This window comes from Dicentrarchus labrax, unplaced genomic scaffold, assembly GCF_905237075.1.
Source record: "Dicentrarchus labrax unplaced genomic scaffold, dlabrax2021, whole genome shotgun sequence".
NCBI lineage: Eukaryota > Metazoa > Chordata > Actinopteri > Moronidae > Dicentrarchus > Dicentrarchus labrax.
The window spans coordinates 11,156,911-11,177,522 of NW_026136720.1; the positions used below are offsets into that span (position 1 = coordinate 11,156,911).

The 20,612-nt window shown below is 40.9% G+C and overlaps 1 protein-coding gene across 1 annotated transcript; it reads right to left on the reverse strand.

The window, feature by feature from the left end:
- Window positions 1–381: 381 nt before the first annotated feature.
- Window positions 382–18,972, reverse strand: LOC127352421 (hepatocyte growth factor). The gene is made up of 18 exons (XM_051380778.1): window positions 18,804–18,972; window positions 17,162–17,321; window positions 16,808–16,920; window positions 16,103–16,217; window positions 14,275–14,423; window positions 12,689–12,809; window positions 11,505–11,623; window positions 8,579–8,744; window positions 8,352–8,482; window positions 7,355–7,448; window positions 6,141–6,271; window positions 5,016–5,045; window positions 4,337–4,442; window positions 3,945–4,019; window positions 3,550–3,699; window positions 3,336–3,442; window positions 2,710–2,852; window positions 382–2,181 (listed from the first exon to the last, which is right to left on the reverse strand). The coding sequence occupies exons 1-18, from the start codon at window positions 18,850–18,852 to the stop codon at window positions 2,002–2,004; spliced, it is 2,139 nt and encodes a 712-aa protein (XP_051236738.1). The 5' UTR covers window positions 18,853–18,972; the 3' UTR covers window positions 382–2,001.
- Window positions 18,973–20,612: the final 1,640 nt, after the last annotated feature.

Consider the following 20,612-nt stretch of genomic DNA (forward strand, 5'->3'; position numbering starts at 1 on the left):
AAGAACAGCTACAAGGCTGAAATCTATGCTGTGTGTCTGTGTGTGTGTGTGTGTGTGTGTGTATGTGTGCATGTTAGTCGATGAGAGTGTGACTATAATGTAGGAATAGCTGTGTGTATGTGTGTGTGCAGAGAGAGAGAGAGAGAGAGAGAGAGAGAGAGAGAGAGAGAGAGAGAGAGAGAGAGAGATTATTAAGATTACAGACATCTTTATAGTCTCTGTGCTACTGTGGTGCCATCTCCTGGTAAGGAAGCACAACAGCCTTGACTTGATTATACAGCAAGCAGGAGAAATGAGACTATAGACATTTGCATTCAGAACACTCACATAGGGGTTTTCAAAGAATGACTCACTTAAAACATGAAATGGAAATGTAACTCATAGATTAAAAAAAAACATTTAATATAGTGACAGACATTATAAGACATATCTAATTATTGGGTTTAACATTTAGCATATTGTATAAGATGCCATGAAAGGTATAGTGAATGTACATTATACAGAAAAAAATAAAACAGTTCTTTACAACCTGTAGAATATAGCAGCTTGCAGCATCTTTCAATGCACACACACACAAACATTTTCTCACTCTTTCAAACATAATGTAGTTATAATATAAAGCCATCTCAATCATTTACACAGCTAAAAGAGATGTGTTAATTTGTTTCAAGGACCATTCAGTCATCTCAGTGAAGCATCCATTACAGACAATGCAGTTACAAAGACCATCTCTTCTTTTCCATGACAAAGTTTGAAGTGACAGACTTTGTGACGCTAATATCCAGAGTGGATTGGAATTGGAGGTCTTCCAAGGTCTGAGTGTGGAGAGAGGATAATTCATTCAGCTCTGGCTAAAACATGCTCTCTCTCTCTCTCTCTCTCTCTCTCTCTCTCCTTCTGCAGTTTTATTTTTGCATACTGACACTGCTGCAGAAAAACGTACAAAAACAGATGCACACACGTTGAATTAACAATTAGGTTTCAGGGAATATTTTGTATAGAAAGAGTTTGTGTGTACACATGAATGTTTCATTTTCAGTTTTGTTTTTTTTTCCAAATCCTATAAATGTTGAGCAGACATACATCATCTACACAGAATGTAATGAGCATGTTCATATATATAGTCAGTGGCCTAATAACATTAAAATATTGAAAATTTAGTTTATTTGTGTGTTTCCGTACAGCTGACTTCATTATGAGACAGAAACTTGACTGAAAGCTGATATGTAGATAACACACTGTACATCATGTATCTGCTTACCACAACATTCATTTCTCTTGTCATAGATCTATAAGACCCAAATCACCGTTGGAGTGTCACAAATACACTCATTAAAATACTATATACAGTAAGGACCACTTTATCTAAGCCCCTGGAGATTCTCGATAAGAGTGCCCTTAACATTGCCCTACCACTGGATAGTTTTTTAAGTGGCCCATTGATGTACTCTTCAGAGGGAGCTGCTGAACCACTGCACTTTGGTGTTCACAATGTTCAAGTAATGCCAGGAATCAAGAGTATTCACATGCACACATACCATTCTGGTGGATTTGCTACCAAAAAAAATTTATAATGGATGAAACCAAGTCTTTTGTTTGCCTGGTCTGCTCCCAACTCAATCAAAGACATCCTTCTTTGTTACTGTAACATTCAAGTTGTATTGGGTCCCTTCTTTTATTAGTAGCTGCTTCAGCAGTCCATTTCCTATGTCTAAAATATGAACTGTGTCAACTTTTACTCTTCATAATTACCATCAATAACTCTAAGAATCAGTATGGTATCTGATTATGATGTGTTCACAGTGTTTCCCCATCCATTTATCTAATAAGAGTGCATCCTCAGATCAGATTCTTATTGATCTATGGGCTATGTGGGTATGAACAACATAGAAACCAGGTGTCCTCAGTGCACCGTTGGATGTACAGAAGTACAAGTACAAGTACAAGAGGCTCTAAGGTTTGATTTAGTCCCCTGGTTCAGTTTGATCCTCTATTGAGTCTCTAGACAATCTCAGGGTTGGGGTAATATTTGAAGACCTTGTAGATCCACTGCGTGTAGAAGGGCACATTGATGAATATTCCAGGCTGGTTGGCCCGAGCACAGCCTCTGCCATGGACACTCACTCCCACAATAACCTTGATCTCACCATCCTGACACACAAGAGGGCCGCCATAATCCCTCTGCAAAAGAAGAAATAGATAGCACATTTTTCTATGCCACTGGTGAGTAATAACTATCATCACTGTTTGCATTTCTGACAGGGTTAAATGAAAGCAAAATGCACTTTCACACCCCCAGTGAGTAAACGGCACCACAACGATTTGTGAACATGGACAGTTTTCTTCCAAAGCTAGAAACCACAAAACCAAGGCTTTGATCGCTGATGAAATTTAGTGCAACAGTCTTCAGCTGCTATATTTACAACAGACTGAATACTAAGCCTACAGATTCAAAAAACATTTGTTTTACATGTGGATCAAACTGAGCTTGAAAGTGCTGCGTAGAACCAAACAAGTGCAAATACTGAGAACAATTACTTTATCCAAAGGTCTAACGGCCTGTTCTTGTTTCCCAACAATGGTTGAATGCACCATGCGAATTCTAGTGTGGAGTTTTTCTTTTTATCACTGAAGCAACAGTAATTTAGCCTTTTGCTTAAATGGTAAAACACCTCACTAGGGAAATAATATGAACAAGTAACAGTTTACCTCACACACTCCCTCATTCCTCTTGCCTCCTGCACAGATCTTGGTGTTGGTGATGTGGAGGCTCCCTCTGTGCATCTCTCTACAATTCTCATTACTGACAATGGGCAGGTCGACCGCCTTCAGTACGTCATCGTGGCCAGTGCCTGAAAAAGTTAATGGTTGCACTTTATAGCCTCAGTTCTGTTGTAGCATATGCATACAAATACAATACAATACCACCATTGTATTATAGAACTCCTATGTTTTGGCATGATTTTTTATGTAACATTAATATAATATACTGCTATATCATATTTAGCATATTTCTATTTTCAAGTGAGAAGCCAGAATGGTTTATACAGAAATCATGGCCAATCTTCCATGATCCCATCTGTATATCAAGCCACCCAACAAACAGGACTAACCGGGGGTTGAGAAACATATGGATTAAGCTATACAGTAACCAATAATTTAAGAGAGGACTGTGTTGCAAAATACATTTGCACCTCCACCTTATATCGTTAAAAAAAAGAATATACAGAATAATCCAGGAGAAATGCCTGCAGATGCAATATAGTGAAAACCTTGGAGACTTGGAGAGTATGTATGTATCCAACAGCTGAATGTAGAATATAGAATATCAGTACCTTTGGTCTCTCCCCATCCATACATTTTACATAATCTTCCTTCTGGGATGGAGCACCCAGCCACAGGTAACTGAATTGTATGGACGTTGTCTGCAGGAAGAGCAGGCCTGGACATATTTAATGAACACAGAAAGTGCAAAGCATGATCAATATCACACACACACACGTTTCTATATATCAATATAGGTTTGAGATTATTTTTCCAGGTACTCACTTAGACAGCCTTAAGAGGGCTAAACTAGAGCCCTCAGGACCACATATCACATGAGCTATGCTGACTTCCTGTCTCTTGGACCTGTCAGGAGCACCCTCGCGAATATCTGAGACCCCCAGCCACACCCGATACTCACTGAGGTCTGGAACACTGGAGAGGCAGAAGACAGATTTAATACTTAATAAAAATATTCCACATTTAACACTCTTTTCAAGCTCAGAGAGATCAGAAGAAAGTCAGTTAGGAACTTGTGCCTAAAATACAGAGAGCATATGAACTGAACAAATAACTCTGTACTCAATACACCGAGGGTATACAAACAAAATTTACTAACAGTTTAAGGTTCAAGCAAAAGGAAATAAATGACATTAACAGACAGCAAGTGCTGAAGTTACCATGAAGAGAAGCACTGTCTGTCAGTGAGTACCCACTCCTCTCTTATTAGTGAACCCCCACACCAGTGCATTGACCTAAAAAGAGCACAAAGCACAAATGACAAAATTACACACTGTACATTAAATAATATTGTCATTGTTAAAAACTGTATGTTGATAAATTACTAGAAACCTGTTTGAGTTGTTCCCCCAAATGTTAACTAATTTTAACAGAGAGACATATAGTAGTACATGATACGATACAATGTTAGTGCAGAATCGCATCACAAACTTGATCATATCGCACACTTTGCAGAGGTAGTAGTGCAGGGCTAACAATATATATAGTAATATATGGCATTTACAAAGCAGTGGTAGAAGAAAATGTGCAGAAATTAAACACACCGTCTTACCCTTTTTGTATGCTGACCATCCAACTGCCGTCTGATATGCCCACTGGACCACCTCCCACAATCCTGGTCCTCTTATGGACAAAACACCCCACAGATGACAGCTCACCTGGAAATGCAGAAACACACACGTAAATATTTTATATCTCTTGTCATATTGATTTAATTTAGGACATAAACATGCAACCACTGGCACAGGCATTTAGATTAATGGTGACATATTGTACACAGTCACAATATAAAAGGCACTTGAGCTGCCTAATGATCTGCCGTAATCATCATTATACATAAAGCATAACCAGTTACACTGATGAGGCAATTCATTATGGTAATTATTAAACATTTTCATATATCACATGGGTGTAATTTGAACTCTTTATGTCAAGAGATTGAGGGGTTCATCTTCTGTCTGAGTTATTATGTGCAAAAGAATGAGTCACACAGACAAACACACACACACACACACACACACACACACGCACACACTCCTATATACACACATACACAAAACAGATGACACCATGGCAAAATAATGTCCTGCATCATGTACCATAATAGCTGCACATAAAAGGGACTCAATCAGGTTCTAAAAACACCACTACTGGCCGTAGAGGCTATCAAATACAGATCATTGGCTGAGCCAGTCTCAAACACAGACAGACCAGCTGACAAAGACACTCACCCAGTGGAATGGTGTTCTGTGATGCATCACCTGTAGAGAAGAGAGAAGACAAACAAGGGATCAGAGAGTATTAACTAATACAAGATAAGAAGCGACCTCACACAGGGGTGTACATTTCAAACAACCACAGCCACCAGGGTCTTTGTCTGTCATGTCACAGTCATTTTTTTGGTCAGACCTGGAGGGCTATGATTGAATGTAGCAAGCCCTAAAGGATCATACTATGTGTTTGTAAGTTGAAGCTATGTAGCATTTATGCAAGACCATTAAATGCAAGATAAAAAGTTATTGATTTTTTAAATATACTTTTCATATAGTTCCAGGCCAGCAACTGGTTTCCCTTATTATCTGTACAGTATGAAAATGAAGTAACACACTCTCATAACCTGCATACTTCGTGTAATCCATCATAGTGAAGATCACGTTTAATTTGTAACATTACATTTTTCTTGCATGTTAAAGCAGTTTGCATGGCTACATTGCATTACCTCATACCATTAATGCAACAGTAGACAAAATGTAGTAACCTTTCTAAAACACAGCAGCATTGATTCCAATGAGTATTTAGCATGTGTAGTGGATATGCTAAAACATGCAAAATCCCTTGTATGGTCCTTTAAAGGCACAGTGTGAAGGATTTAATGGCATCTAGTGGTGAAGTTTCAGATTGAAATTAACTGAACATCGCTCACATATGTATTTGACGGCCTGGGAACGATAGTGGGCTGTAAAGTATGTAGGAGAAACATCCAAAAAACATGAAAACACACACACACACACACACACACATGCACACAGTCATGATGCCTCTGGCTCTTAGTCCATGTGGGAATAGTTAAAAGGAGCCTTCCCCTGTCTGCCGGATGAGTTGTGAATCTCCTCTGACACACAATGACCTGTGAGTGTAGACAGATCTACACACTTCAAATAAAGTGTGAGTGTGTATGTGTGTAAGTGAGACAGACCACCAGACAGAGTGAAATCTACACTAGCTATATTTTAGATCAAGTTGTATGACAAACTTTCAATTTCAGATTCTTACAGATTGTTTTCCCTAACTGTGTCTCTGTGGTTGTGTGTGTGTGTCTATGAAGGTACTACACGTACACACTTCCATGAACTCACATGGTTTTACATGACAGTAGTCCCAGGGAATGGCCGAGTTGTTGGTGTAACACCAGGGACCATGCTTGTCTTTATCAGGGTTTCTGCAGAAGTTTCCCTCTAGGCCAGCCATCAGCATGCCCCTCTCACCACTGGACAAACACACAAACACAAAAGATTCAATATCTTATCTGTCAACAACATTCAGTTTCAAAGACAATTTTAAAAGCAAAAGAAAGTGTTTTTTTGCCTTTTAAACTGATAATTCACCTGTTAATGAAAGATTTGCCAGTGATTTATAACTATTAATAGGAGCTGTATTCCAGATAGGATCTGGACAGTCAAACTCCACAGCTGTATAGGCTCTGTATTACTGGACAAGATAAAAAGGTGATCTGCAAAGGAATTACTCACTAAGACAGTACGCAGCCACCTACACTCAAATATCTAATACATGCTAATGCAGACTTATCCCACACATGATATTGTCATAAGAGTTTTAAAACCACAAACAGAATTATTTCCCACACTGAATTCCTTGACTTATAAGGTAGACAATTATAAGGGAAAAGGAAGACATCGAGGGAGAGGGATGCTAGATACCAAATCACAGTGATCCAGACTTTCAAATCTGTGTTTGTGTGTGTTGTATTTCTAGCAGCTAGCATAACTCCCTAACTCTGACTTTTGACCCCTGGGCAGCAGCCAAGCGGTGGAGCTGATTGTCTTTGAAGTGTTCCTACAAAGGAGGGATTTAGGGTCAAAGGTGAGTAGTGAAGTGTATATCCCCCAGCCAAGTTATCACTGGGAGTCATTCCTGCTGAGTTAGGTCATCTTTAGGGAATCACTTCTCCAGCCATTAAGAGATGCTGGAGAGGTTAGTCACGGCACCCGCAGGAGCCGTTTTCTCCTCTGAGAAGCAAGAGGCCTGACTTGATCCGCTAACAACAATAAGACTTAACTAGAGGTCAATAATAGGGCGCCTCCCCGCACTAACCACCACGTCTCGGGTTCGCACACATGGTTCTCAAAAACACAGACATATTCCCCTGCACACTGAGGCTTTCATGCCCAAGCTTGTATCACAAAGCGTTAATTTCTCAAGCATCTTGATCTCTATTTTAGGCAGAGGCGCTTGTCTGCAGTTTATTGATGGTGCGGGTCTGTTTTGTACTTCATAATGGAGTTTGGGAAAGTTATTAGGTTAGAAAGTAGCAGGGATCCAGTGGGCCAACCTGTGGTTGTGGTCTCTCCAGGGAGCACAGGGCAGGTTTGATCTAGTCCTTGACTGCTCTCCTTGGTAATTCTCTCCAAAGCCTTCATAGCAGTCTGTATTTGGACAAAAAGAGCAAATAAAATGAGACAGGCATTCTAGACACATACTTACATACACTTGTCTGTGCGAACAAACAGCTTTGAACAAAAACCATTAACAACGGGCAATACTCAACACTAATAAGGCTTTAAAAACCTGCATCACCACAACAATAGTTTTTGTGCATTCTTTGACATACAGTATTGTTAAACTACTGACTAATAAAAAACAAGGACTAGTCAATTATATGCAGAAGAATAAAAACAGCACATAGTTTCTGAGCTATCGTGGTTGTCATTGGATAGATAGAATGTCTAGAGAGAGCTGGGAACACAAAGAAGTCGTCCACAATGATGCCTTGGAAAAACACAGGTCCTAAATTTGGTTTTGAAGCTGTCTGTCACCCTGCATCTGATTTCAATGTGGGAACTTTTTCAACCCCTGAGGGTAGACCACAACACAACCTCAGAGAGGTTTATACTCCCAATGGAAGGTCACATAATCTCAAAAGACATATCTCTAGGATCCCTTGGGAAATTTGCATTTGTGTACTCAACCATATATCTACATCTTTTGCCTCAAAATCTCTTGCTAACCCAGAAAGAATCCCATCCAGCACTAATCCTTCTACTCCATCTTTCACTGTCCAGTGAGACCTGACGATCTTGAGCTGCTGTCAGAGTTGGTTTATGTGAGGCACGGTGGTCAGTCCTTCCCACAGTCCTATAGGGCTACAGTTCTCCGCAGGGATGGAGACAACGTGGTTACAAGCCTATATGTGTGGTTACAGAGTTTCATGTGAACTCAACGGTCCACAAAATACGAAAATACTGAATATTCTTCCTGCATTGGAGGTAGAGAAAATCAGCTTTTCCCTTGCTGTTTTGACTGTCAAATGAAGCTGTCAAGTCTCTCACCACGGGGCATGTTTTGGGTGCCGCACTCAGGGATGTTGGTGCAGAACATTCTGCGGACTCTAGGGTCCGTAGTGAAGCACCAAGGGAATTCATGGCCATCTGGATTCCGACAGTAGTTTTCCCTCAGGTCTCTGGAAAGCACAGAGAAAGCCATCAAGTAATCTGCTGTAAGTGCACGCACGTGGGTGAGTGAGTGAATGCAAGCCTTATGTGAGAGTCTGACTCACTTGCAGGGGTAGGCTTGAGGTGTGAATGTGTGATTATGGGGATACTGAGAATCCCAGCGTTGGCAGGTGAGTCCAGTGGGCATCACATCTACTGTCCCCCTATAACCCTCTCCTCTGCCCTGGTAACATTCGGTTGTTTCCACCACATTACTTTTCGGAGACGTTTCTGTGAGAGAGCAAAATTATATTAAGGGGTGGGTGGTGTTGGTCAAGGTAACAGAGAGCATGTTTATATTCATTTTTTTTATATTCACAGTTTGGTTAAGGTTTTTACATCGTACTACAGCCTTTTCCAACAATCCAAGCTTAGGTTGTACAGGGTAAAAAACACCCAAAAAAACAAGTATACTCAAGGTTGTGTTGTTTTATAATTCAAACATGAAAGCTATTTCAAGACCACCCCAAATAACAAGCTTTATATTTGTACATTTGCTAACCATGCCGATCCTTTCTCAAAGACACCCACTCAGTGCCCTTTGGAGCACATGTGCAGAATTAAAGCAGGCTAAAGACTATAATATAAATGGAAAAAAACATTGATAAGGCTATTTATGCTTTCACCAACTGAGAAAATCTAATTTGGGAACAGTCCTTTAAGATTATTAAAACGTACAAAGACTAACTTCCCTTCACTTAATGAATTATTTCCTTACGTATACACAAATATAAATCGACTGAGGTAGCCTATGATTAAAGTCATGTCGCTATAGGCAATCCCAAATTTCCATTTCCTGGAGAGCACAAATACACGTGATACCAAAATAAACATTTATAAAAAAGAATTTGGCTTTCAAATTTATGTTGAAATTTTCATATAAAAGGGAAAGACAGACAAAAGCCAAATTTGGTTGATGGAGACGTGGAAAACAAGTACTGTAAACAGCAGAGAGAAAGATTTAATTCATGAATCCCCAATGGAGAAATTTTCACTGTTCACATGGTGAACACACACACACACACACACACACACACACACACACACACACACACACACACACACACACACACACACACACACACGCACACACACACACACACACGCACACACACACACAGGTCTTACAGACATGCAAATGTGGAGAGATGGTGGAGTGATGGGAAGTTAGGGGTTCCTTGGCAGGCCCCAGGAGGTGAACTGGCACCTCTCCAGCTACCAGTCTAGACTCCATACTGTGGTTCATTCTAGACTTTGACCAGCAACCCTCCGGTTCCCAAGTCCCTACGGATGGAGCTACTGCCACTAGAGGTAAATTAACTTGTCAGAGGGAGCTGAACTTCAGATGAACTGTGGCACTGCACTGAAACCTTGATGATCTGAACCATAGATTATTTGATAAGACTTGCATGGCACACATGGCACACCACAATTTCTTCCATTTGCCTGCCCTTCTATCATTATTCCTCCCACTCACACGTGATGTAGAGGTCTGGATTCCTGTCGTAAATATTACACACTGTATGATTTTATCAACACCAAATAGTCCACACTGTGCTCCAATCAGAAGTGATGCCCAAATCAACTGGTCTAAAATTTCCAGTGTATCCACACCCTCAGGTTTTAAAGTATTTGCATACAAGTTGAAAATATTTCCCCTTAGCTGGTTATAATCAGGTTGTTGTACATGTACAACAATGTTGTATTTCAATGTTTTAACCACCTGCTTTCCACATACACTCTCACTCTATGGGTTTAGAAGACCTACAATATAATGAGGCTGGTATGGCAAAAATTGGAAAAACAAGGCAGGAAATCTTATCTGCTTTATTTTGCCTAATAGAGGGGCTGCTCATTAAGCACGAGTTACACAAGTTCATTGGCCTGAACATTGTGGATGATTGTATGCTACAATGTGTGAAGCTGCAGATCTTCAAGACTCTAAAACAGACATTTTCTGTCCATACAATATGTCTAAAAATAGCTATGCACTAGTTGTGACAGTAAACAAAAGAGAAGGCCTTGACAAAAAGAACACTTTGTCTCTCTGTTTCTTGCGCTCTCCTCTCTGCCTTGTTTTGATTAAGGCTAACTGGGTCGTAAACTTGGTCTGTTCCCAACAAACTCCCATATCAGAGAGAGAGAGAGAGAGAGAGAGAGTGCAATTTTTAGAGGGGAAAAAGCTGGGGGGAACAGTGAATCACTGGGTCCACATGGAGGAGTGCCATCTAGTAAACATGGTGCCAGGACTGCTGATGATTCTAACAGGCAAACAGACCAGTCACATACTCAGGAGAGAGAAGCTGAGCCCAACAATAACACCAGTGCTCTCTCTGTTTTATGTTCTTGAAGACCACAGTGGCTGCCTCAGTGACTTGTCACTGATTATAGGTCAGCTAAGAGCATACAGTATCAGCTGGTTTACTACAAGTATATAGACACACAAAACAGAAAGCTAGACATGACAGATGCACCTAGTTCTTACACATCTATCACACCGCTTACGCAAAGTGTAAGTGGTGTAATGAAAACGGTCTGTCTGTAGTGTGTGTGACCCTGGTGTTGTGTCTGTGTGCGTAACAGGGGGTTAATGTGGAGCAGTAACTGAGCCCTGTGCAGTTTGAACACAGCGCATACAAGCTGGCATAGAACAATAAACAGCAGACCAGTGGCGTAGGGGAAAAATAAACACTGTGGCTATTAGAGAAGACATAACAGAGAGCCAAACCTAAGAGGGGAAATCTGTGTGTGTGTGTGTGTGTGTGTGTGTGTGTGTGTGTGTGTGTGTGTGTGTGTGTGTGTGAGTGTTTCATAGTATCTGCCAATATCAGCCAATGAGAGGGAGGAGGGATTGTAAAATTAAAGGTACAGGAAGTTGTAAATTCTGGTGTAGTCAGTCACACTTCATGGACCAGTACGGAACACAAACACGCCCACTTATCATGCATGACAAATACATTCAACCACACGCAAACAAACATGCATGCTTACCACAAACTTTGATGTTACAGTACTCCCATGGTGTGTCTGGGTCCGTGGTAAAGCACCATGGTCTGTGGCGTCCATCTGGGTTTCTACAATAGTTATCATCCAGGCCTTTGTCAGGGTACCTAATACAAAACATGCAGTATAACAACCTTAGTGTATGGACAAAAGCTATAAAAGAGTGAAAGGCATAACTCAAAACAACTATCACACTGTTGCAAGACCCATAGCACAACTCTCTAACTTGAAGCTAAGTAACATGGCACAAAACACTAATTGTAACATCACTCTTAAAGCCCAGAGGTACCAGGAGAGAGAATCATATTTCTATTTTCCTTCTGAATCCTTAGGAGAACAGAGCAGAAGTGGAAAGACAATTCACCATTGCACGCAACAGAAGCATTAATAACTGGAATGGTGCAAGGACTCCATCTGTGAATCTGTTCAGAGCTCAGGGGAGTGAGGAGATAATAGGCTGCACCACTACAGGTGTTCGACAGTAAGTCATCCCAAAGTCCCACATCCCTCCAGGCCTCCTGCTTCCAGGCGTGCAGCATCAGGCTGTGGGACCCCCTCATTACATTAGTGCTATGAGCAGTCTGGGACCTCGTTTACACAAACACTGGGATGATTAAGGATGTGTTAACGAGTCCCCACTAATCCAGACCACCTGCCATCCAACTAGCTGAAACGCTCTCCTGACACAGACCCACACGTGCACATACAGACATGCACACACACACACACACACACATACACAAACAAAGATCATGTAAGGAATACGGATACAGACTAAAATATATGACTTTCCTAACATAGGTATAAGCTTATCTCACGGCTGGACATGAGTCTGCTTTGTAATCTATGGAGAGCTTAAAGGAATTTGGGCCAATTAAGTGAGAACGAAGAGTTTTCCCAGCATAGTGCTGCTGAAAACACACAATTACACATTGGATTCTGATAGCATTCCTTCAGCGAAAGGCACACTGTCTGACTCCAAATCACGTCATCTCCTGAGTTTGTCACAAGAAATTACTATATTAACTTATTATTACAGAAAGTATTCTCATGCTTTTTGCTGCTAAATTATGTGTACCCGTGTGTGGGTTTAAGTGTAATTGAGCATGCACAATTTTGTGTGATGTTGAGTGACGCAGATGCATGTGTGTATATGACTATATGTGTGTTACCTCTTGGGGTGGTACAGGTGTTTGTGTGGTCCATCCAGGTCCCAGCGCTGGCATTCCTTTCCACTTTCTGTGTGGTCCATGGGTCCTCTGTAATCTTCCCCATTACAGTTCATACACTCAACTATGCAGCAATGACACACATGCACACACAGACACATAGACACAAACACACAGAGCAACAGCTTAGAGATTCCATCTCAAAACTAAAAAAAATCTTGTTGCTACATTGGTATGCTTTTACAATACCACACTTAATCCTTAACCAAAAAAAGAACCTCCAAATAAACGATTGAGAGTACAGAATGAAAATAAATCATGACACTTTAAATAGTATAGTGATGGGTTGACAAAGCAATAAACTTGAACATAGTGGATCATCCACTTTAATACATTTTAGGTCATAATGTTGCCCCAAAGTGGTTATGCAACATTTTGCAATAAAACTCTATAAATAAATACTGCCTCAAGTTCAGACATTATATGAACCTGCTTAATGTATGGAAACACATAGTATGTGTCACGCTAATCAAGGCAAGGATCTCTTTGATGCAGAGAAGGCACCGTTTGTTGCATGGTGAGTAGTACACACTGTTTAGTGTAAACAACAGAGAACATGCAGATTAGAAACAGATGTTTATGAGTCCACTGCTGTCATGACAGAGCACATTTAATACCACTGGCTGCATGCGTATGTGTGTTCGCGCACGCCATGTCTGTGTGTATGTTTTCCATTAGGACCGGCTAATTTCTGGAGCAAACCTTCCAGTCATTTTCTTCTGAATGGATGCAGGCTTTCTATCAAAATAAAAAATAATTATCTCTGTCGTGCAACTTGTGATAACCCAGTGGAACACCATATGTGAGTTGGAGAGCAAGGAGGATTCCCATCCTGTCTTATCGACCTACAGCCAGGTTCCTCATTAACTTGATCCAGTGCCATACATGCAGAGGAAACAACCCCTCTGACAGCATGAATCCCCAGGGATTAGATAACAGAGGTCATTATCATCCCTTTCTTCAGGAAGACATCAGTGCCTGACAGTAATATTGTGTGATGTAACATAGAGGCTGAAGCAACGGTGGGAAAGTGTTTTTCTTTCATCACAACCGAATAAATATTAAAATTTTACTTTTACAAACCCATATCTCAAACTCTACAGTTTCTTTCAGTGCCTCAGGGGTAGATAACAAAGCTAACAATTTCTATAGGGTATGGCAGGGGAATAGTATCCTCTAACAATGCAACACCAGCCTCTTTAGGTTCAAACCATTTACAAAACCTGAACCTGATGGAACGTGAGAGGAGAGCATAAACTGAACCACACACCTGGAAATAGCTGCAGCTGGCCTCAGTAAATAAAGAAAACCTGTGACCCACACACATATACACACACAGATGTAGAGTGGAGCACAGTTAGAGCCAGCATTGCTTAGTCCAAGGTGCTATGTGATTGCCCAATTTGCTGCAGCTCATTTCAGACTATCAAGCCTCAATTGGTGAGGCAATTTTGCAACATGAAATGGGCATTATTTTAAGATGAATATGAAACATATTTTGTATACGTGTGTTTGTGTGTGTTGCCTACCCTGTGAACACTGTGGTATCCCGCACTCCTGGTGTCTGAGGTGTGGCCTGGGGTCAGTGGTAAAACACCATGGGCCAACAGTGGAATTGTCTGGGTTGCGACAGTAGTTTTCTCTGAGGTCCTTCTTCCTGAACCTCTTAGACATGAATCTGCCAGGAGCAGAACCACAATTACACAAGCAGACATGTGTACCAAGACCATTTGCCAAATATTTCAGCTAGCATGCATAGCAACTCTTTTTGAAAAACCAAGGCCACAGTTTCTGTTGTTTTTATTTTATTTCTTTTTTGTTTGTTTGTTTGTTTGTTTTTTATCTCTTTTATTTTCTACTCATGCTGCTACTCTGATGGCTGAAACCTGCCTGTCAACATCACCAGTGAAAGTCAAAAAAGTGGAAACGCCAATCACATGATTTTGTTAACGAGAGAAATCACATTAATATGTAGAAGCAATGAGGCTGGTTCCGAATGTAGTGTGAAAACACTGACACATGACTCATATCTTCTACATCAGGCGAGCACATGGTTGTGGTCACCAGTTGCAATGATGAACCTAGTGTGGTCTGTGTCAAGCTGTGTTTTTCCACATGATGATGAAAAGATAGATCTGAAGTAGTCTTTTAGTAGAGTGGGTAATGACAGATACACACATGAGAAGGCATTTACTGGGCAATCAGAAAAGAAGAGAAACCTTTCACTGATAATAATGCAATTTGTTATTGTGTGCGTGTGTGTGCCAGAGTTTCCCATGCCTGTAAGCCAACTGATAAAACATACAAAGCGCCTGGGTTTAATTACCTGATTTACAGAGAAATTAATAGCAGTCTGATAGAGCAGGTTCACAGGAGGTACAAACATACACTGCCCTCTTTGATTCGTCTGCTGCAGCAACAACTCACTACAAAGCCTTTCAAAGTCATTTAATACCTCTGAGTAGAGGGGAATGGAGAAGGAAGGAGGTAGCATGAGGTTCAAAGATAATAAAGGTCTAAGATGAGGTGCTGTGTGTAAGGTTATCTGACGGTTATTAGTATCTGGCACATGATAGACTTTGTCCTTATTTTACTGGTATTTGTGTTTTTCCATTATTGCCCTTCGTTGACACAAAATATTACAGTACAAACATAAATGCCATAGATGATTTTAAAAGATAAAATACTAGTGTATATGTATTTTCCAAAGACGAACCTTTGAATATCTTTAAATGGATGTCATGTTATGTCTTTTGTTATGAATAGTGTTGTTAGACATTTCTGGATAGGATAAATGCTGTTATCTTGTTGCTTACCAGGCAATTACCAAAGATCAGTGCTAATTCAACTTTCTTAATCCTATAGAAGTATCCGCTTCACTTGCATTTTTTGTCATTTAAACTTCACTTAATTTGATCTTTTTTCTTTTGGGAGCTACACTGTATCCGAAAGTATGCCTGCATATTGAAAAATTAGCTTTATCAGGGAATTTAGCTGGGGCATGTACCTAGAGCTTAACCAAAGACTGCATATTAGATATGATACAAATCCCAGTAAAACACACACACATGCGCACACACACACACACACCTAGATAAACAGTTGGGCCACAGCAGGAAATGATCTGTGACACTGTAAACCGTTACAATGAGGTCAGTTCTGATGAATGACTGCTCCCAGGAGCCTAATCAACCCCTAATCCATCATACTCATAGACACATATACACATACACACACATACAGACTAGCCCCTAGCTACTAGCTAATTCCATCACAAACAGGCCAACGCTAATAGTAAGAAGCAGCTTTAACACTACTTTGTTTGACATTGTGGTGAAAAGTACATTAGCTTCTTACTTGTGTTCATGAGGGATAGGAGAGGCCCAGGCCTGGCACAAGATCCCACTTGCTGTCACTGACCGCCGTCCCCTGTAGCTCTGACCTGTACCCACAATGCACTCCCTTACATAGTCTGAAAATGAGGAGAAACAGAGATAGAGAGACAACATGACAGTAAAACGGAGTGAGTAAGTGGGATGAACCAACAACCTGATCACAGTGTTGTCTACATAAAGACTGTGCGGATGATGAAGAAAACAGACCGAAGGAGATGTTTAGCTATAATGCTGAGTTTAACAAGGCCGCGACAATGCCAAAAGGAGAATCTGTTTTCCTAATCTTCAGCAAAACATTTGGATCCAGTAAAATAGGCTACACAGCTTGCATGTTCACTGTTGTGGCCAGTCAGAGTCAAGTGGTGTGGGGGTTTCCATCGTTTACACAATCACTGCTTAATGACAGAAAATGAACCATAATATGCTGCGACACCATAAACACGACAATAGTCCTCGCCCTTCCTTCTCTTTCTCTTGATGGATTAGAAAGCTAAAATCACTCAGAAAACAGACTTATAAAATGATCCTACATATAAACTAAGGTAATATTGCTGATTGGAAGTGGACCTATGTAGAAAGGTTTTTCTGATGAAAATATATGGTGACAGGGAGGATACCGCACTAGCAGCTACAGAATAGAGAGAAATGGTGGAACAGCAGAGAGTACCTTTCTTTTGATAGAGTTGGTAGTTGAAGTCCTGTTGGCTCTGAGTTCCCGATGAGTTCCTGTCGAACGACAGCCACTGGCATTTCCTGTTTTTATGATCATAGAGGAATGCTCTGGAGAATAAAGCGGAAAGTAAAGAAGGAAGAGAGAAGTACATAACTGGTCAGTTTTAGGCAAAACATGCAAAGCAGTATGCAAAGCGGAGGCCTGCTAAACCAGACGGACAACAATGCATTATACCTGTGAAAAGTAAGCAACTTGAGGAACCACAACTTCACTGTCTCTGTATTGACATTCACATTGTGAGTTACCTTATCTTCTGCTGAAGGGGTTATGCCATAAGAGCAGACATACCTGCAGGTGAAGGGGAGTCTTCTGTTGCGGCTGCAGGCTTTTGCACATTTGGCCATACTCAGCTTCCTGCTTTTGGTCAGGTGGGAGGAATCAGGAGACACGACAACCAGTCGCATTCCATCAGTCTTCTGGTAGTCCTGGAGCGCGTTTCTTCTGCTCTCTAATACACAATTAACATAAGATATCTATTACCACTCTATTACCACGCAGTATTTACATTTTAGAAGTTTTGCTGGCACTCATCTACACTTACTGTAAATATGAGATATGCCTTGCTCAGGGGTCAAACCACAGACATCCAGGTTTTGTGACAGTATAATAACTTGTCTGCTCTTAATATAAGGAACATTGAATTTAATTTTACTTGTAAGGTGCTATACAAGGTTAATTATTAATAAACATGCACACAAATGCACAAGCAAACTCTTCTCTGTGGTCTGGTAGACAGTGTGAATAATCTGCTAATGAGCCCAGCTAGACAGAGAGAACACTGGGCAACAGCATTACAATGTGTGAATTAGTCTGCTTTAACTGTTATTAATCTACAGGACCTAATACGATGCACAGTCATTTATCACTGACCAAACAAGGGTAACACACACACACACACACACACTCTGAGCCTGTGAAGGGAAACAGTACAGTGTCTGCTGTGTCTGTATGTTGCCTCAGTTGTTGGCAGGTTCTCTACAAAATCAGGGAGCCACTTTAGACAGAAAACTCATGCCACGTTCTCCTTTTTCCTCCACCAACTAATTTCAACACTCTGCCCAACACAGAAAAAACTTAATTATATTGCATTTCTGTCGGAAAAGGTCCAGAAAAACTATATTCTTGGAGGTATGTTTGGTTTAAACAACAGACATACGTTAGATTTCAGAGATGGTGTTTCAGATTCGGTATTTGAGTGTTTGAAGATGTGGTGAGCAACCTGAGGATCGCAGAGGACTGGAGGCATCAAATTGGTCCGATCCTCAACTTCAGTTCACCGGCTTGGCAGTTCCTCTGCCTAAGTGCCTATGCGCAATGAGCCGCAAAAATCGCACTCTGTTAATACAGGGTGACTGAACCACTAATTTGATTTTAATATGGGTCATTTTGTGGGACAGTGGGCTATATCTATTCTCTATTTATCATGTATTTACGTGATACAGTCAGATTATGTAGCATATGTCTCAATGCGTCCCTATGCGCTAATGCGCACTACAACAAGAGCTGAGATTTAAAAGCCTCTACTGGACCGTCAATAAAGGCAAAAGCACCGTTTTCATCTTTGCCCATAAGCTGGGCATTTCCTCCAGGGCTGGCCAACTTAAGAAATCTTCTCATGACTGTGTTCTGACCACTTCACTTCACAATCACTTAACTACACTATCTTGTTAGGATTAGATGCGAAAAATAAGTGATAATTTTACAGTATACAAACATCCTCATACAGTACACTGTGAATACTACTAGTGCAGAGATATTGTCGGAATATAACATACAGCAGTAAAGTTAGATTAATTAAGCCTCTCCTAACTCATGTTTGACAGTCTGTTCTGCACGGAGCGCAAACCAATGCGTTCAGCACCAGCACCAGCGCAGTGGCACACGGCAGGGAGCGACCCGAGCAGTTGTAAATGGTTTAAGCCAAACTTACCAGAACAAGAAATGACGAAGAGTCCGAAGATAAGCTTGTAAATCCACATCGCCGCGACACAAAACAACAGTTTCAAAAACTGGAACTCTGTTTGCTGTGCAGTCGGACTGCAACCAGGAGATGTTGCTTCCACCACTGCACAGATGATGCGTCTCCTCCCTAAGTACTTCCTCGCCTCCCTCCCTCTCTGTGCGTGTGTATGACTTTATCTCTCTCTCCCTCTCTCGCCTTTTCTTTCTCTCTTTCTCTCTTTCTCTCTCTATCTATCGTTCTCTCTATCCATCCGCACCCCCTTCAATTTTCAATCAGCCCTAAGTGTTCTTTTTTTATTGGCCTGAATGTCACATGCAAGTGTCCCATGTATTGAGTATGGCAACATTATTTTCACATGTTTATCAATATATGACCTTTATGTCACTGTGTGTGATTGATTGATGTCATTAGGCTATTACCTATTACCCCTGTAGGTTTAAATTCAATAACCAAGACCCCCTATTATAAGAGAATATTGCATTATGAGCAGATTGTGGTTACTTCTCTCTTTCTTTCTTTGTTTAACTTTGTTCCCCAACCTTTGTGTCTTCCCATCTGTACCATACAAATTTGTGATATATAGGAAACCTTTAATACAGCATGCTATATAAATATACAAGTTATTAGGCCTCTTCAGAATGTAACAGAAGTCTTACAGTGGCACTACATGAGAGTTGAGATTCAATATAAAACATATAAAGCATCTGCACACTCAGATTTGTGTATTATCTATTCATTGAGGGGGCCTACTAAATAAATTGATACCAAGGAAACACAATTAGGTTATAACATAATAAAATAGTTGTATTTATTCAGCAGATTGGGTGTCCATCCCTCTCTCTCACATAGCAGCATCCCACTCAATCATCTTGTGTTTTTTCCACAATCTCCAAGCAGCACAGTGTCCAAAATGAAACAGATATTGGCAGGCACTTGTCAGTGACAGGAAACTCAATGGGGATGTAAAATGTGTAGGGGGGTTGTTTGTGCTACCTCTCCCCCCTCAACAACTGGTGTAAGATAAGAAGTGAAGTTACTGGTGGGGGGTGGATGAGGACAAGACATCCCAATCCATCTTCATCTCCTGAGTGTCATCTCTATTTCCAGCGATGACAGCATAAGATAGGAGACGTGACACTTAGCTGGCCTTAGCATTTTCTCTAAACATCTCTGATGCGGCAGAGCAGCGCTCCTGTCCTCCAGTGACAGGGCGATGAGGTGCTTTAGTAAATAGAAATCACATCAGTTATCACAGTGCAGATTGAGAGTTACTGCATCTTGGGAATTCCCGGTATTTTCTTTAAATTCACACCATGTGCGCAAAACAAAACAAAGGAATAGATGGATAAATATGCAGGGGGAGACAGTCTCCATCTCTATCTTCTCTCTAGTTCAATGAGTAATGCTCCTGCGGCTTCCTGAGAGGACCACAGAGTCATTGGCAATAATAAACAATCAGCCATGAGTCAGATACTTTCACTGGAGCAGAGCACAAGTCTCCAAGTTTCTCTTTCTCCAACCTCCTCTTACAGTATACACATGCAACACAACCACACTGACTGTCTCTTACAGAAAAACATGCATTCAGACTCTTTTTCTTCTGTCTTTCCACTCACATTCACAAACACGCATGCTTATACATAACGAGCAGCAGATGACTGGATAACCTTCACCAGTTTGAGCTTGCAGCAAAAAGCCCTCATCACCACAATCTCATTACTGACTCTCCTAGCAAGAATCCAGTGGGTGTTTTCACTGCGTCTGAGAGCCACAGCT